Genomic DNA, 18,750 nt, shown 5'->3' with positions numbered 1-18,750 from the left:
ACTGGAACAGCTGTGATAGCATTGCAAGGGTCAACATTAGCATTGATTCCTTCTGAAGCAAGCAAGTATGGGGATGGTTAAAGCGAGACAGCGCCCTCTAAGGTAGACAAGTAGATTTGTTTCCCTCACCACATCCTAGGCAGAGGATCACCTTAGACTTTCTTGGGTTGAAAACCTTGAAAACCATCACCTGAGTCGCTGCTAAAGACGTCATCCGTGCGTCTGAGGAGACTGTATCTGTAGTCAGAGTATAACAGTCCATAGGGTTATATCAATAATCAGCTTTCAGTAACCCTTTCCTCACAAGCTTTGTCAATAGAATTTCTTTCGGCAGCTTTGACAAAAACAATCCTGATCATAACTCAGTCCAATAATTGTCATCTGGATGTATCACAAGTCCAATATTAGCTGTAATCATTCATCGATAGCACAGTCCATGAGATCCGTCCATCAGGTGTAACATCATCAGGTAATAGCACAGTCCATGAGATACGTCCATCAGGTGTAATCATCAGGTAATAGCACAGTCCATGAGATACGTCCATCAGGTGTAATATCATCACCTGCTCGTTGTTACATCTGCACATCAACTCTTTACCTTATGAAGCTCATCACACCTGGAATTGTAGATATCAGTCTCTGATCTATAACAAAGTCTTTTTCCATTGGTTTGGAGACTTGATTGAAGACGATATCTTCTTCCCTAAATCTACACCAAAATTGGTGATAATTCCTAATTTATAGCGATCACAGTGAACCATATCATTCATTATGTCTATAATATTAATGTAACTGAATGTCATTAATATTGCTTTATATTATCAGATATCATTATTAATATTATATTAATTAATCATATATCAATAAATAACCAGATATCACATTGCAATTGAAAAAAGTTTAGGAAATATTAAATTTCATCCAATTTTTTTGGAACTTGTGGATTATTCATTAAACTTAAGAATAAGAGACATTTATTTCACAGATACCTTAGAATATATCATATTGTATATGATTATTACCTAAATATTTATTCAATAAAACATTGATGTAATGTATTTATTCTAGTAAGTACAAGGTTCTGTTTTATAATGAAACCAAAGTCTTCAGATCTTTATTCAGTGTGTTGTTCCCTAATTGCAGTGTTATATCCACTTTATTTTATTCCACATTCTCATCTATCCCTTTATACTGTATTCAGTATGGAGAACCCGAGACATGTGTCATTTATTTATTTCTGTGTAACAATAAACCTTGAGTTGTTCTGAGTATGAAATATCCCTGTAAGTCAGTCAGAGACCTCACTCCATGTGTTATACTATAGACCTTTGAATTGGAATCCTATTAAATTGTTATAGGTAGACGTCCTTGTAATAGTCATGATGATTGGTCATTAAATATCTTTGTCAAATGAACCCAAAAAATAAAAAATATATGACATAAGTTCCTTTTAAGTAAATTCTGTCGGTATGTCTAAAAATGTCTTGTCTTGTGTGTGCACATTCTTACAAGTCTTAAAAAGAACAATTTATAATATAAAAATAAATGTTGAATCCCCAAAATGTAAATCCTTAGATAGATGCATAAACAAATGTGGTTGTTCTGGAAAGCCGGATTCAGATATGTTTTTTTCCATGTGAATTTTTTCTTCTTCAGTTATAACATCACACTCCCTCCATTCATCATTCACTGCAGCTGCCACCATCACTCAGCCTCTCCACACACTCCTCATACATACTGGATGTATGTGGCCTCATTCATTGTTCATTAATGAATGCATATGTAATTTCTGATTAACTGATGCGCATTTAACCATGAGTGAACTTTAGATGTGAAGTACTTCATTGTGGATCACATATAACATATAACATTATTTCTTCTTATTTGCCTTGAAGTTCTATGCTGAACTTACACAAGAGACATCACAGCACTGCAGATCTCATGTTACATGAACCAACATTTTCCACGTACAGAGATATATATACATACATAGACTGACAGAGTGATATATTTATATATACATAGACTGACAGAGTTATGTATAAGACCACGGTATTAATGTCACCACATGTCGTCATCAGCTGACCCGACTATTCATGCTAAGCATAAATTTCATGCAGCATCTTCTTATGAGATACAAGTGACACATTGTTTAATTTCATACGTGCACAAGATATTAGTTATGAAGTTATGAATTAGTTAATAACTTCTATTGGTTAGACCTTTCATGCAATTAGAGTCACAATAATTATTATTATATCATTTGATCATTTAGCTGCTTCTTTTTCCTGTAACTTTGTCAAGAGAAATAGAAATATCATTAGAAATCAATAAATACAACAATAATTTCACAAAGTTGAAAGTTAACTAAGAGAATTGACTCTATAATTTATACTGACTTCTACTCATTATGAAAGGAATAAAAAGGTCTGAAACTTCACCAACTAGAGCAAAACTCTTGTATCATGTGACCTCATACATAACCTTGTATCTCATGACAAATAACACAACTTGTCCTATACACCGATAGATTTATATTCACAGTTACCAACAATTACCACAAATAACAGAACTGTCATTATCCAAAAATCATTTCCTTTAAACAAGTCCGAGTCATCAACCAATCAGTAGTAATCTATGTCTGTACTCAGCCAATACCTAATCCATGTCTATATCTCCTTCCATCTAATATGTCATTGAATATCGTTTTCACTGTATCTTTCCTATGGTAGACAAGAGCAGTGGCTTTATCCATAGACTCAATGACTGAGGAGATATCATATTTACAGGAAACCTTCTGACTATTTGTACCTTCCCTCCTGTCAGGAGATCTTTGCTGCGCACCAGGCACATTGATATCAATCTCTTTATATTCAGAAATAGATTGACATTTAGAAGGCTCCTTCTTAACACTTAAAGGTAAAGACAAATTACTACTTGGTACACATTTCATAATTTCATGATAAGGTTTTCGCTCTATGTGTAATTTGCGCCGTTCCTGATAGATATTGTTACATTGTCTTCTGGGGGCAGATACTTTGTGTAATTGTTTAGGGAGATTTTTGTAACTATCTGTCTCTTTTCTGCCTATATTATGTCTATGAACCTGTGACTGGTTCTTGCTTTGCTTTCTAACATTATCTAAAAATTTAGCAACTTTGAATAAAGAAGGTTGATCTGAGGCAAATACAAGTGCAGCAGCAGTAAGGAATGCAAATTTCTTAATGAATTCTCTCATTATTGAGCGAGGATTACAAATTCCAATCGCTTTACACGTTCTCTCAAACATTGACAGGAACGAGAATGTACATTCCTTTCTACCAATTTTCAGCTCACGTAAAATCTCATAAGAAGGCATGCTGTCACTTGTAGTGCACCAGAGTAACTTCTTCAATCTGTCTACGTCACTGTCATGTGACCACTCCCTAGACTCGTCATCAAGTGAATTTTCTAATTCTAGTCGCCTGGAAAACTCTAGAGGAAGCCACATTTTAAACAACTGATTTTTCTGTTCAATAGATAAATCAAATTTCTCCACAAAGCTCTCAAAGATTTCATGATTCCTGCACACATGGATTTTAGCATTATATGTCGGAACCTCTTTGCTCAGATTAAGTAAATGCTTCTGCATTTTTAACTTCAGGCTGGACTCTTTCATCTCCAATGCCTGTTTCTGAAAAGACACAGAGTCTCCTCCAGCAGAGAGGACACAGACCTGTCCCTGATCACTCTGCTGAGTTACATCATTGCATGTCTTACTGTCACTATCTCTCTCCTTACACATCACATTATCTGTCTTAGAGATAGCAGTAGGTTTCTTAGCTATGGATCTGTCTAGCACAACCTGATGATAGACTTTTACCATATGCACAATGTTCCTCAATTTCTCTTTGTCTTTTCTGACTGTAACACGTTTCCTCTCTATCTTCCTGTTCTCCTGTTGACATTCATTATATAAACTCAACCAAACAGTTTCTAGATCTGACTGATCACTAGGCACAAACTTAAACTCTAAGTTACATTTCTTAGTAAAAGAATCAATGATTTCCATACTTACAACCTTGGATCCTGCACCTGTTGTCCTTCGTCAGAAGATTCTCAGTTTCTACGATCGTGACAGTTTGAAATGTCTTTATGGGACGATTCCTTCTCCCCCTCTTCAGACTGGAACTATCGTATATCCGCTAGGCTCGCCATTGTAAAGATCTAATAATAGATATTGTCTATTGTTCTGTGTATTGTTAAATGTAATTTGATACAAATAACTACACTTGGTGTCAAAGTGATTATTCCCAAAATACGTCACTCGGTGACACCAGAAGGACTCGATGATACTTATAAAAAGTCTCCTTTATTGGCATCATCCAGGTTGCAGAATACAGGATACAAGATACTTGCGCAGATTATCAGTCACGTGTCCATGTCAGTCAGTGTATCAGTGAGGATATGTTCTGTAATGGCCGGGAGGTTCCATCTCTTCCCGTGGCTCTTCATATATTGTCATACATTACACTTGTTGTCTTTTCTTCTCCATGTGTCGTTCGAGATGTGAGAGCAGTAGTTTCAGTTGTGAGCGTTGTCCAGCTGTTGTAGCCTTGATGTATCAGCCCCGATGTAACAGCCTCTCGGTATCAGCCGCCATGACACTCTCTGTGTGTCATATATATATATGGTCCTAGTAGAGGTGTGTCTTGTAGTGTTGGACGTTCTGTGTCCCTATATATGGTATTCATATATATTTAGGCTTTATGTAATGTACAGTAGCTCATCCCATACACTATATGTCACAGCTCGTGTACAGCTCGTGTACAGCTCGTGTATCAGTTTAACACTTTATAGTCTACAAGTGAATATTGTGATATATACTTTTTAACAATTATATGTATTATATATTATATGTATTATGTATTATATGTATTATGTATTATATGTATTATGTGTATTAAATGTATTATGTATTACAGGCGGTCCCCTACTTAAGGACACCCGACTTACAGACAACCCATAGTTACAGACGGACCCCTCTGCCCACTGTGACCTCTGGTGAAGCTCTCTGGATGCTTTAAAATAGTCCCAGATTGCAATAATCAGCTTAAAATTGTCTGCAATGAAGCTTTATTGATAATTCTTGGTCCTATTACAGCAAAAAAATTTGAAACTCCAATTGTCAATGGGGCAAAAAAAAAAATTGTCGGGAACTACAATGATAAAATATACAGTTTCGACTTGCATACAAATTCAACTTAAGAACAAACCTACAGTCCCTATCTTGTATGTAACCCGGGGACTGCCTGTATATGTATTATGTGTATTAAATGTATTATGTATTATATGTATTATGTATTATATGTATTATGTGTATTACATGTATTATGTATTATATGTATTATGTATTATATGTATTATGTATTAAATGTATTATGTATTATATGTATTATGTGTATTAAATGTATTATATGTATTATGTGTATTAAATGTATTATGTATTATATGTATTATGTATTATATGTATTATGTGTATTATATGTATTATGTATTATATGTATTATGTGTATTAAATGTATTATGTATTAAATGTATTATATATTATATGTATTATGTATTATATGTATTATATGTATTATGTGTATTAAATGTATTATGTATTATATGTATTATGTATTATATGTATTATGTGTATTAAATGTATTATGTATTATATGTATTATGTAGTAAATGTATTATGTATTATATGTATTATATATTATATGTATTATGTATTAAATATTATATGTATTATATGTATTATGTATTATGTGTATTATGTATTATATGTATTATGTGTATTATGTATTATATGTATTATGTATTATATGTATTATATGTATTATATGTATTATATGTATTATATGTATTATGTAGTATATGTATTATGTATTATATGTATTATGTGTATTATGTATTATATGTATTATGTATTATATGTATTATATGTATTATATGTATTATGTATTATGTGTATTATGTATTATATGTATTATATGTATTATATGTATTATATGTATTATGTATTATGTGTATTATGTATTATATGTATTATGTGTATTATGTATTATATGTATTATGTATTATGTGTATTATGTATTATATGTATTATGTGTATTATATGTATTATATGTATTATGTATTATGTGTATTATGTATTATATGTATTATGTGTATTATGTATTATATGTATTATGTATTATATGTATTATGTATTATATGTATTATGTATTATGTGTATTATGTATTATATGTATTATGTGTATTATATGTATTATATGTATTATGTATTATATGTATTATATGTATTATATGTATTATGTATTATATATTATATGTATTATATGTATTATGTATTATGTGTATTATGTATTATATGTATTATGTATTATATGTATTATATGTATTATATGTATTATGTATTATATGTATTATGTGTATTATGTATTATATGTATTATGTATTATATGTATTATGTGTATTATGTATTATATGTATTATGTATTATATGTATTATATATTATATGTATTATATATTATATGTATTATATGTATTATATATTATATGTATTATATGTATTATATATTATATGTATTATATGTATCATGTATTATGTATTATGTATTATATGTATTATGTAGTATATGTATTATGTATTGGACATATACTGTTAGTCTCTGCATTCTAGCTCCTTTTATAACCTGCAATCCTGATTAATATCTATTGTTTCATTCATTTTCTTTGTTTTAATGTCTATGTGCATGTTCTGTAATTGAGGTCGTTGCATTGGCTGAATTTGGTCACGTGATTCCATACTATCGCCACATAACCTCAGGATCAGTGTGTGTTGTGTGGCCATGAATAAGGATATAGAGTTTATCGGGAAGGCGAGGGCTGCGAGCCTTCACTCTCTGACTGCTCTGTGTCTATGTGTATGTTTAATAAAGATTTTGTGTTTTTACCCTACAAGTGGATTGTCGTATGTAAGAGCCGGAGCCGGGGAGTGTTTGCTATACTCCAAAGAAGCTGGAGAAACCGAGGCGGATGGATCCACACGGGAAAGACTAAATCCCGGGTGAGATGACTAATTGTGGTTGAAACAAAAATACGTTTGGTTCTCTCACCCAATCACCTTGCATTCGCCTCCCAGTCCATGTGGTGGTGCCCGTCCTTATGTCCTCAAGTCCATGACCAAACGTAGCACTCCAGCTATCCCCACCAGTGCTGTCCAATCAGAGGCTGGTCTTTATGGTGCGGTACATATTATGGAAGACAAATGGAGTGACGCGTTTCTGCGCCTGTAGCGTCTTAATCATAATCCCAAAGAACAAACAAAGTAGCGGATATAAGTACAGGAAACAAATAGACACTCCCCCAATGAGTAACCTATCACAAACCGGGCCCGATACAATAGAAAACATGGAAAAACTCACCGCGATTCAGCGTACCGATACTCCATCGCACTCCTAGCCCGGGCTAACAAACAGGGCGGGGTTGACAGTCACATGATAAGTAATGGGCCAGAGCTATGAGTCTTCCAGTGATTCACTAAGGCAGTTCCTCCAACGTCCACCAGGTGCGCTGAAGTCCGCCAAGGTCCGCCGGAGTTCACGATCCTATTCCTGGTGCAGGTAAGTGCATGTCCAGCAACACTTTTTTTTTTAAATGCGGCGTTTTTTCCGAATCCGTCTGGTTTTCCGACAGCCACGCCCCCCGATTTCCGTTGCGTGCATGCCGACGCCGATGCGCCACAATCCGATCGCGTGCGCCAAAATACCCGGACAACTCAGGGAAAATCGGTGCAGAACAGTAAAATTCGGGGAACCCGCCGTAAAAACGCGATTCGGGCCCTAAGTAAAAGACCCCCAGTGTGTAAATGTTTGTTGTTATGTTGGGATTATGATTAAGACGCTATAGGCATCGAAACGCGTCACTCCATTTGTCTTCCATAATATGTACCCCAAATAAAGACCAGCCTCTGATTGGACAGCACTGGTGGGGATAGCTGGAGTGCCGCCTGTTTTACACTTTTTGCTACGACTAATTGTGGTTGGGCACCCACTACCCAGAACATAGGTCGCAGGAGCACCCGTGACACCCGTCCATGTGCCATAAAGTGTGGAAAATACTTTACATTTATCACCAGATAGAAGAATAATGAAAGAAGACTCCTCACCATCTGCGGAGGCTGTAACATCCATCACTCACCGGGGACGGAGCAGAAACCCTGCAAGAAAATAATAGTCAGGAGTAGAAGATGTTATTCACATTCTGGGTCACAACTTTTCAGCCTTTTGCTTTTTGTTTGGTTTTGCCAACATTTTGGGGATATTTTTGAGCCTTTGGTAAATTATAGGTTCAGCCTTTTATTATTTTGTGCAAAATGATTCTTTATATATATTAAAAAATTCATGTTTTCATTTTTTCCTGCATCAAACATAAATTATATAATGAAAGTAAATGTAATCTTTATCATTTTTTTACCAATTCTTTTGGTACCAATACCAATTTTACCAATATAGCGATAGGAAGGCTACTTTTACCAGCGTAACAGAATTTCCAGTATTAAGAGAACCTGTGGACTTTTCATTATTGGTAAAACATAATCGTCCTCATGAATGTGTACAGAGAAAAATCAGTACAGGCCAGAACTGCTCTATAATGTCCTGCATGTCCCTGCTGATGCTTCTGAGTGATAGAGAGGTGTCTGGAGATCATAGTAAGTGTAAGGACCTCTGCAATTCTCCCTGGCAGCTCTCAATCACCTTTTGTAGTCTGTCCCTGATAGTTCCTGGAGAGAAGCGGCTTCTGTGCTGCCCTCCTGGACACCAGGCCTTGCTCCAGGAGTCTCCGCAGTGTAACAGTGCGTGCAGATGCCTCACACCTGCTGCTGCCATTCCTGAGCTCTGCGATGCTGGGAGCCCCATCCCCAAGCTGAGACACTTGTAAGAGACGCTCCTGGCGCTTGCTGCTCCTTCTTGGGCTCCCGGAGCCTTTTTGGTAACAATGGAGCCTCTCTCCTTGAATTCCTTGATGATGCGATAGATCGGTGACTGAGGTGACATCTTTCTCGCTGCAATACTCTTCCCTGTGGCCAGTTTTGTGCACTACAATGATGACTGCACGTGTTTCTTTAGAGATAACCATGGGTAACAGAAGAGAAACAATGATGCCAAGCACCAGCCTCATTGTAAAGTGTCCAGGGGTGTGATTGTTACTTACTCCTGACACATTGTCCCCAGCCCTGTCCCCATCAGCCCCCGCACCTGTGTTACTGGAGACATCACTGACACCATGTTACCTGCTCCAATTATACTGCCCAGTGGTGATTGTTACTTACACATGACACATTGTCCCCAGCCCTGTCCCCATCAGCCCCCGCACCTGTGTTACTGGAGACATCACTGACACCATGTTACCTGCTCCTATTATACTGCCCAGTGGTGATTGTTACTTACACATGACACATTGTCCCCAGCCCTGTCCCCATCAGCCCCCGCACCTGTGTTACTGGAGACATCACTGACACCATGTTACCTGCTCCTATTATACTGCCCAGTGGTGATTGTTACTTACACATGACACATTGTCCCCAGCCCTGTCCTCATCAGCCCCCGCACCTGTGTTACTGGAGACATCACTGACACCATGTTACCTGCTCCAATTATATTGCCCAGTGGTGATAGTTACTTACACATGACACATTGTCCCCAGCCCTGTCCCCATCAGCCCCCGCACCTGTGTTACTGGAGACATCACTGACACCATGTTACCTGCTCCTATTATACTGCCCAGTGGTGATTGTTACTTACACATGACACATTGTCCCCAGCCCTGTCCTCATCAGCCCCCGCACCTGTGTTACTGGAGACATCACTGACACCATGTTACCTGCTCCTATTATACTGCCCAGTGGTGATTGTTACTTACACATGACACATTGTCCCCAGCCCTGTCCCCATCAGCCCCCGCACCTGTGTTACTGGGGACATCACTGACACCATGTTACCTGCTCCTATTATACTGCCCAGTGGTGACTGTTACTTACACATGACACATTGTCCCCAGCCCTGTCCCCATCAGCCCCCGCACCTGTGTTACTGGAGACATCACTGACACCATGTTACCTGCTCCTATTATACTGCCCAGTGGTGATTGTTACTTACACATGACACATTGTCCCCAGCCCTGTCCCCATCAGCCCCCGCACCTGTGTTACTGGAGACATCACTGACACCGTGTTACCTGCTCCTATTATACTGCCCAGTGGTGATTGTTACTTACACATGACACATTGTCCCCAGCCCTGTCCCCATCAGCCCCCGCACCTGTGTTACTGGAGACATCACTGACACCATGTTACCTGCTCCTATTATACTGCCCAGTGGTGATTGTTACTTACACATGACACATTGTCCCCAGCCCTGTCCCCATCAGCCCCTGCACCTGTGTTACTGGAGACATCACTGACACCATGTTACCTGCTCCTATTATACTGCCCAGTGGTGATTGTTACTTACACATGACACATTGTCCCCAGCCCTGTCCCCATCAGCCCCCGCACCTGTGTTACTGGAGACATCACTGACACCATGTTACCTGCTCCTATTATACTGCCCAGTGGTGATTGTTACTTACACATGACACATTGTCCCCAGCCCTGTCCCCATCAGCCCCCGCACCTGTGTTACTGGGGACATCACTGACACCATGTTACCTGCTCCTATTATACTGCCCAGTGGTGATTGTTACTTACACATGACACATTGTCCCCAGCCCTGTCCCCATCAGCCCCCGCACCTGTGTTACTGGAGACATCACTGACACCATGTTACCTGCTCCTATTATACTGCCCTGTGGTGATTGTTACTTACACATGACACATTGTCCCCAGCCCTGTCCCCATCAGCCCCCGCACCTGTGTTACTGGAGACATCACTGACACCATGTTACCTGCTCCTATTATACTGCCCAGTGGTGATTGTTACTTACACATGACACATTGTCCCCAGCCCTGACCCCATCAGCCCCTGCACCTGTGTTACTGGAGACATCACTGACACCATGTTACCTGCTCCTATTATACTGCCCAGTGGTGATTGTTACTTACACATGACACATTGTCCCCAGCCCTGACCCCATCAGCCCCCGCACCTGTGTTACTGGAGACATCACTGACACCATGTTATCTGCTCCTATTATACTGCCCAGTGGTGATTGTTACTTACACATGACACATTGTCCCCAGCCCTGTCCCCATCATCCCCCGCACCTGTGTTACTGGAGACATCACTGACACCATGTTACCTGCTCCTATTATACTGCCCAGTGGTGATTGTTACTTACACATGACACATTGTCCCCAGCCCTGTCCTCATCAGCCCCCGCACCTGTGTTACTGGGGACATCACTGACACCATGTTACCTGCTCCTATTATACTGCCCAGTGGTGATTGTTACTTACACATGACACATTGTCCCCAGTCCTGTCCCCATCAGCCCCCGCACCTGTGTTACTGGAGACATCACTGACACCATGTTACCTGCTCCTATTATACTGCCAAGTGGTGATTGTTACTTACACATGACACATTGTCCCCAGCCCTGTCCCCATCAGCCCCCGCACCTGTGTTACTGGGGACATCACTGACACCATGTTACCTGCTCCTATTATACTGCCCAGTGGTGATTGTTACTTACACATGACACATTGTCCCCAGCCCTGTCCCCATCAGCCCCGGCACCTGTGTTACTGGAGACATCACTGACACCATGTTACCTGCTCCTATTATATTGCCCAGTGGTGATTGTTACTTACACATGACACATTGACCCCAGCCCTGTCCCCATCAGCCCCCGCACCTGTGTTACTGGGGACATCAATGACACCATGTTACCTGCTCCTATTATACTGCCCAGTGGTGATTGTTACTTACACATGACACATTGTCCCCAGCCCTGTCCCCATCAGCCCCCGCACCTGTGTTACTGGAGACATCACTGACACCATGTTACCTGCTCCTATTATACTGCCCAGTGGTGATTGTTACTTACACATGACACATTGTCCCCAGCCCTGTCCTCATCAGCCCCCGCACCTGTGTTACTGGAGACATCACTGACACCATGTTACCTGCTCCTATTATACTGCCCAGTGGTGATTGTTACTTACACATGACACATTGTCCCCAGCCCTGTCCCCATCAGCCCCCGCACCTGTGTTACTGGAGACATCACTGACACCATGTTACCTGCTCCTATTATACTGCCCAGTGGTGATTGTTACTTACACATGACACATTGTCCCCAGCCCTGTCCCCATCAGCCCCTGCACCTGTGTTACTGGAGACATCACTGACACCATGTTACCTGCTCCTATTATACTGCCCAGTGGTGATTGTTACTTACACATGACACATTGTCCCCAGCCCTGCCCCCATCAGCCCCGGCACCTGTGTTACTGGGGACATCACTGACACCATGTTACCTGCTCCTATTATACTGCCCAGTGGTGATTGTTACTTACACATGACACATTGTCCCCAGCCCTGTCCCCATCAGCCCCTGCACCTGTGTTACTGGGGACATCACTGACACCATGTTACCTGCTCCTATTATACTGCCCAGTGGTGATTGTTACTTACACATGACACATTGTCCCCAGCCCTGTCCTCATCAGCCCCCGCACCTGTGTTACTGGGGACATCACTGACACCATGTTACCTGCCCCTATTATACTGCCCAGTGGTGATTGTTACTTACACATGACACATTGTCCCCAGCCCTGTCCCCATCAGCCCCCGCACCTGTGTTACTGGAGACATCACTGACACCATGTTACCTGCTCCTATTATACTGCCCAGTGGTGATTGTTACTTACACATGACACATTGTCCCCAGCCCTGCCCCCATCAGCCCCGGCACCTGTGTTACTGGGGACATCACTGACACCATGTTACCTGCTCCTATTATACTGCCCAGTGGTGATTGTTACTTACACATGACACATTGTCCCCAGCCCTGTCCCCATCAGCCCCTGCACCTGTGTTACTGGGGACATCACTGACACCATGTTACCTGCTCCTATTATACTGCCCAGTGGTGATTGTTACTTACACATGACACATTGTCCCCAGCCCTGTCCCCATCAGCCCCCGCACCTGTGTTACTGGAGACATCACTGACACCATGTTACCTGCTCCTATTATACTGCCCAGTGGTGATTGTTACTTACACATGACACATTGTCCCCAGCCCTGTCCCCATCAGCCCCCGCACCTGTGTTACTGGAGACATCACTGACACCATGTTACCTGCTCCTATTATACTGCCCAGTGGTGATTGTTACTTACACATGACACATTGTCCCCAGCCCTGTCCCCATCAGCCCCCGCACCTGTGTTACTGGAGACATCACTGACACCATGTTACCTGCTCCTATTATACTGCCCAGTGGTGATTGTTACTTACACATGACACATTGTCCCCAGTCCTGTCCTCATCAGCCCCTGCACCTGTGTTACTGGAGACATCACTGACACCATGTTACCTGCTCTTATTATACTGCCCAGTGGTGATTGTTACTTACACATGACACATTGTCCCCAGCCCTGTCCCCATCAGCCCCTGCACCTGTGTTACTGGGGACATCACTGACACCATGTTACCTGCTCCTATTATACTGCCCAGTGGTGATTGTTACTTACACATGACACATTGTCCCCAGCCCTGTCCCCATCAGCCCCCGCATCTGTGTTACTGGAGACATCACTGACACCATGTTACCTGCTCCTATTATACTGCCCTGTGGTGATTGTTACGTACTCCTGACACATTGTCCCCAGCCCTGTCCCCATCAGCCCCGGCACCTGTGTCACTGGGGACATCACTGACACCATGTTACCTGCTCCTATTATACTGCCCAGTGGTGATTGTTACTTACATATGACACATTGTCCCCAGTCCTGTCCCCATCAGCCCCCGCACCTGTGTTACTGGGGACATCACTGACACCATGTTACCTGCTCCTATTATACTGCCCAGTGGTGATTGTTACTTACACATGACACATTGTCCCCAGCCCTGTCCTCATCAGCCCCCGCACCTGTGTTACTGGAGACATCACTGACACCATGGCCACTGCTCCACCTAAGGCCCCGGCAATGAAGGGGAAATGTGTTTTGGGGGAAAAAGTTCATTTTCTAGACAAATACTAACTTTGCAATTAATTGCTGTTAATCTGATCCCTCGTTATAACATTCTGGAATATATGCAAATTACCATTATACCACCTGATGCCGGAGACTTTGTAAAAATTTGTGTCAAAATTGTATCATTCTCAAAACTTTTGGCCATGACTGTACATATATGTCCTATATGATACTGCTGATATTTCTGAGTGATAAAAGAGAGACATCAGAACAGATGGAAGCTGCTGGAGATAGGAGTAAGTAGTCTTTCCTATGCTTTGTTTACATCAGTGCAGGTCAATGTTTCTCTGTAATGTCCTATATGACGCTTCTGAGTGATATATTGCTGTATTCACATCAGTGCAGGTCACTACTCCATTCTCTAATATTCTGCATTTTCCTGCTGATGATTATTGTGAGTTACGGAGCAGAAGCTTCTCCATCACTTTGTGTTTGTCTGAAAAGGAAGCAATTAGTCTCCACAGAGATGTAACTACAGACTCTCTCGGTGCTAAAGTTCTAGTCCTGATTACTGTACATCGTATCCACTGATATATTAGACAAAATGATTTATATCTCATACTGTACCCCCCAAATAATAATATAATGCACATCCCCCACCTGATTATATACAGGGCGCCCCCCATTTATATCACATCCAGCCTCCAGTGTCCTCCCTTATTAATTACTTATCGTGATCCCTACTTATTAGTTATATTATTTACAGTTTTGTCACCTATATATATATATACATATTGGGACTAAGAAAGTATCTTACCTGCAATGCTGCGGCGTCCGCCCCTTCACCTCCTGTGGACGAGGTGGAATAATAATGTAATTGTACTCCCTGGCCGAGCCAGTAGGTCCCCGGGAGGTAGCAACCATAACTATACGCTTAGATACATACACCCTGTAGTTGTACAGTCACCTGTCCCTCACGGAGGAGGAAACAAGTGTTCTATATGAGGAGGAACGGAAAACCTTCCGTGTTATAGCAGCTTCATATAGGTAAAAAATAGCAGCATGGAATATAATCAACTGCTATACTATTGGGATGCCCCTTACATTTCCCTCATCTATCTTACAACATGTATATTTTTAGTTAATCTTATTGAAAAAAAAAATTACACGGAATAGTAAAAAATTAAAAAATTGCAAAAAGTGAATGCGGAAAAACCTGTGTCAATATAAATGCAGGAAAAAAAACAATACAAGAAGAATAGATCCTGCCAGAGGGGGCGCACAGGAGCAGGTAAGTGTCCGTAGCTTATAATATGTGATCAGGGCAATATTGTGAATATGTTGATCGCCCCCAACGGACTACAAGGACACATAATACAATGTTCACCTGCCTCCGCCAATATGGTGATCACCCCCATCCGACTACTAGGGCACATGATACAATGTTCCCCTGCCTCCTCCAATATGGTGATCGCCCCCATCCTACTACCAGGGCACATGAAACAATGTTCCCCTGCCTCCTCCAATATGGTGATCGCCCCCATCCTACTACCAGGGCACATGATACAATGTTCCCCTGCCTCCACCAATATGGTGATCGCCCCCATCCGACTACCAGGGCACATGATACAATGTTCCCCTGCCTCCTCCAATATGGTGATCACCCCCATCCGACTACTAGGGCACATGATACAATGTTCCCCTGCCTCCTCCAATATGGTGATCGCCCCCATCCTACTACCAGGGCACATGATACAATGTTCCCCTGCCTCCACCAATATGGTGATCGCCCCCATCCGACTACCAGGGCACATGATACAATGTTCCCCTGCCTCCTCCAATATGGTGATCAGCCCCATCCGACTACTAGGGCACATGATACAATGTTCCCCTGCTTCCTCCAATATGGTGATCACCCCCATCCGACTACCAGGACACATGATACAATGTTCCCCTGCCTCCTCCAATATGGTAATCGCCCCATCCGACTACCAAGGCACATGATACAATGTTCCCCTGCCTCCACCAATATGGTAATCACCCCCATCTGACTACCAGGAGACATAATACAATGTTCCCCTGCCTCCCCCAATATGGTGATCACCCCCATCCGACTACCAGGGCACATGATACAATATTCCCCTGCCTCCACCAATATGGTGATCACCCCGATCCGACTACCAGGACACATGATACAATGTTCCCCTGCCTCCTCCAATATGGTGATCACCCCATCCGACTACCAGGGCACATGATACAATGTTCCCCTGCCTCCTCCAATATGGTGATCACCCCCATCCAACTACCAGGACACATGACACAATGTTCCCCTGCCTCCACCAATATGGTGATCGCCCCCATCCGACTACCAGGACACATGACACAATGTTCCCCTGCCTCCTCCAATATGGTGATCGCCCCCATCCTACTACCAGGACGCATGATTCAATGTTCCCCTGCCTCCTCCAATATGGTGATTGCCCCATCCGACTACCAAGGCACAGGATACAATGTTCCCCTGCCTCCACCAATATGGTTATCGCCCCCATCTAACTACCAGGGTACATGATACAATGTTCCCCTGCCTCCTCCAATATGGTGATCACCCCCATCCGACTACTAGGGCACAGGATACAATGTTCCCCTGCCTCCTCCAATATGGTAATCGCCCCATCCGACTACCAAGGCACATGATACAATGTTCCCCTGCCTCCACCAATATGGTAATCACCCCCATCTGACTACCAGGAGACATAATACAATGTTCCCCTGCCTCCCCCAATATGGTGATCACCCCCATCCGACTACCAGGGCACATGATACAATATTCCCCTGCCTCCACCAATATGGTGATCACCCCCATCCGACTACCAGGGCACATGATACAATATTCCCCTGCCTCCACCAATATGGTGATCACCCCCATCCGACTACCAGGACACATGATACAATGTTCCCCTGCCTCCTCCAATATGGTGATCACCCCATCCGACTACCAGGGCACATGATACAATGTTCCCCTGCCTCCTCCAATATGGTGATCACCCCCATCCAACTACCAGGACACATGACACAATGTTCCCCTGCCTCCACCAATATGGTGATCGCCCCCATCCGACTACCAGGACACATGACACAATGTTCCCCTGCCTCCTCCAATATGGTGATCGCCCCCATCCTACTACCAGGACGCATGATTCAATGTTCCCCTGCCTCCTCCAATATGGTGATTGCCCCATCTGACTACCAAGGCACATGATACAATGTTCCCCTGCCTCCACCAATATGGTTATCGCCCCCATCTAACTACCAGGGTACATGATACAATGTTCCCTTGCCTCCTCCAATATGGTGATCACCCCCATCCGACTACCAGGGCACATGATACAATGTTCCCCTGCCTCCTCCAATATGGTGATCATCCCCATCCTACTACCAGGACATATGATACAATGCTCTCCTGCCTCCACCAATATGATGATCGCCCCCATCCTACTACCAGGGCACATGATACAATGTTCCCCTGCCTCGACCAACATGGTGATCGCCCCCATCCGACTACCAGGGCACATGATACAATGTTCCCCTGCCTCCTCCAATATGGTGATCACCCCATCCTACTACCAGGACACATGATACAATGTTCCCCTGCCTCCTCCAATATGGTGATCACCCCATCCTACTACCAGGACACATGATACAATGTTCCCCTGCCTCCACCAATATGGTGATCACCCCCATCCGACTACCAGGACACATGATACAATGTTCCCCTGCCTCCTCCAATATGGTGATCGCCCCCATCCGACTACCAGGACGCATGATACAATGTTCCCCTGCCTCCACCAATATGGTGATCGCCCCCATCCTACTACCAGGGCACATGATACAATGTTCCCCTGCCTCCTCCAATATGGTTATCGCCCCCATCTGACTACCAGGACACATGACACAATGTTCCTCAGCCTCCACCAATATGGTGATCGCCCCCATCCGACTACCAGGACACATGATACAATGTTCCCCTGCCTCCACCAATATGGTGATCGCCCCCATCCGACTACCAGGACACATGATACAATGTTCCCCTGCCTCCTCCAATATGGTGATCGCCCCCATCTGACTACCAGGACACATGACACAATGTTCCCCAGCATTCACCAATATGGTGATCGCCCCCATCCGACTACCAGGACACATGATACAATGTTCCCCTGCCTCCTCCAATATGGTGATCGCCCCCATCTGACTACCAGGACACATGATACAATGTTCCCCTGCTTCCTCCAATATGGTGATCACCCCCATCCGACTATCAGGATACATGATACAATGTTCCTCTGCCTCCACCAATATGGTGATCACCCCCATCCGACTACCAGGGCACATGATACAATGTTCCCCTGCGTCCACCAATATGGTGATCGCCCCCATCGACTACCAGGATAAATGATACAATGTTCCCCTGCCTCCTCCAATATGGTGATCACCCCCATCCAACTACCAGGACACATGATACAATGTTCTCCTGCCTCCTCCAATATGGTGATCGCCCCCATCCGACTACCAGGACAC

The 18,750-nt window shown here is 42.7% G+C and overlaps 1 protein-coding gene across 1 annotated transcript in view; it reads right to left on the bottom strand.

Moving 5' to 3' along the window:
- The window catches only part of LOC140108523 (NACHT, LRR and PYD domains-containing protein 3-like), a 96,890-nt gene that overhangs the window by 64,533 nt on the left and 13,607 nt on the right, over window positions 1–18,750 (bottom strand). The window contains exon 2 of the mRNA XM_072131805.1: window positions 8,202–8,252. Coding sequence (XP_071987906.1) covers window positions 8,202–8,226 — 25 coding nt within the window. The 5' untranslated portion in view covers window positions 8,227–8,252. The remainder of the gene's footprint in view (window positions 1–8,201; window positions 8,253–18,750) is intronic.

The sequence above is a fragment of the Engystomops pustulosus genome, unplaced genomic scaffold (assembly GCF_040894005.1).
Source record: "Engystomops pustulosus unplaced genomic scaffold, aEngPut4.maternal MAT_SCAFFOLD_143, whole genome shotgun sequence".
In the NCBI taxonomy this organism is placed as follows: Eukaryota; Metazoa; Chordata; class Amphibia; order Anura; family Leptodactylidae; genus Engystomops; species Engystomops pustulosus.
Note: the sequence above shows the minus strand (reverse complement) of the source record. Positions and strands in the feature narration are given on the sequence as shown.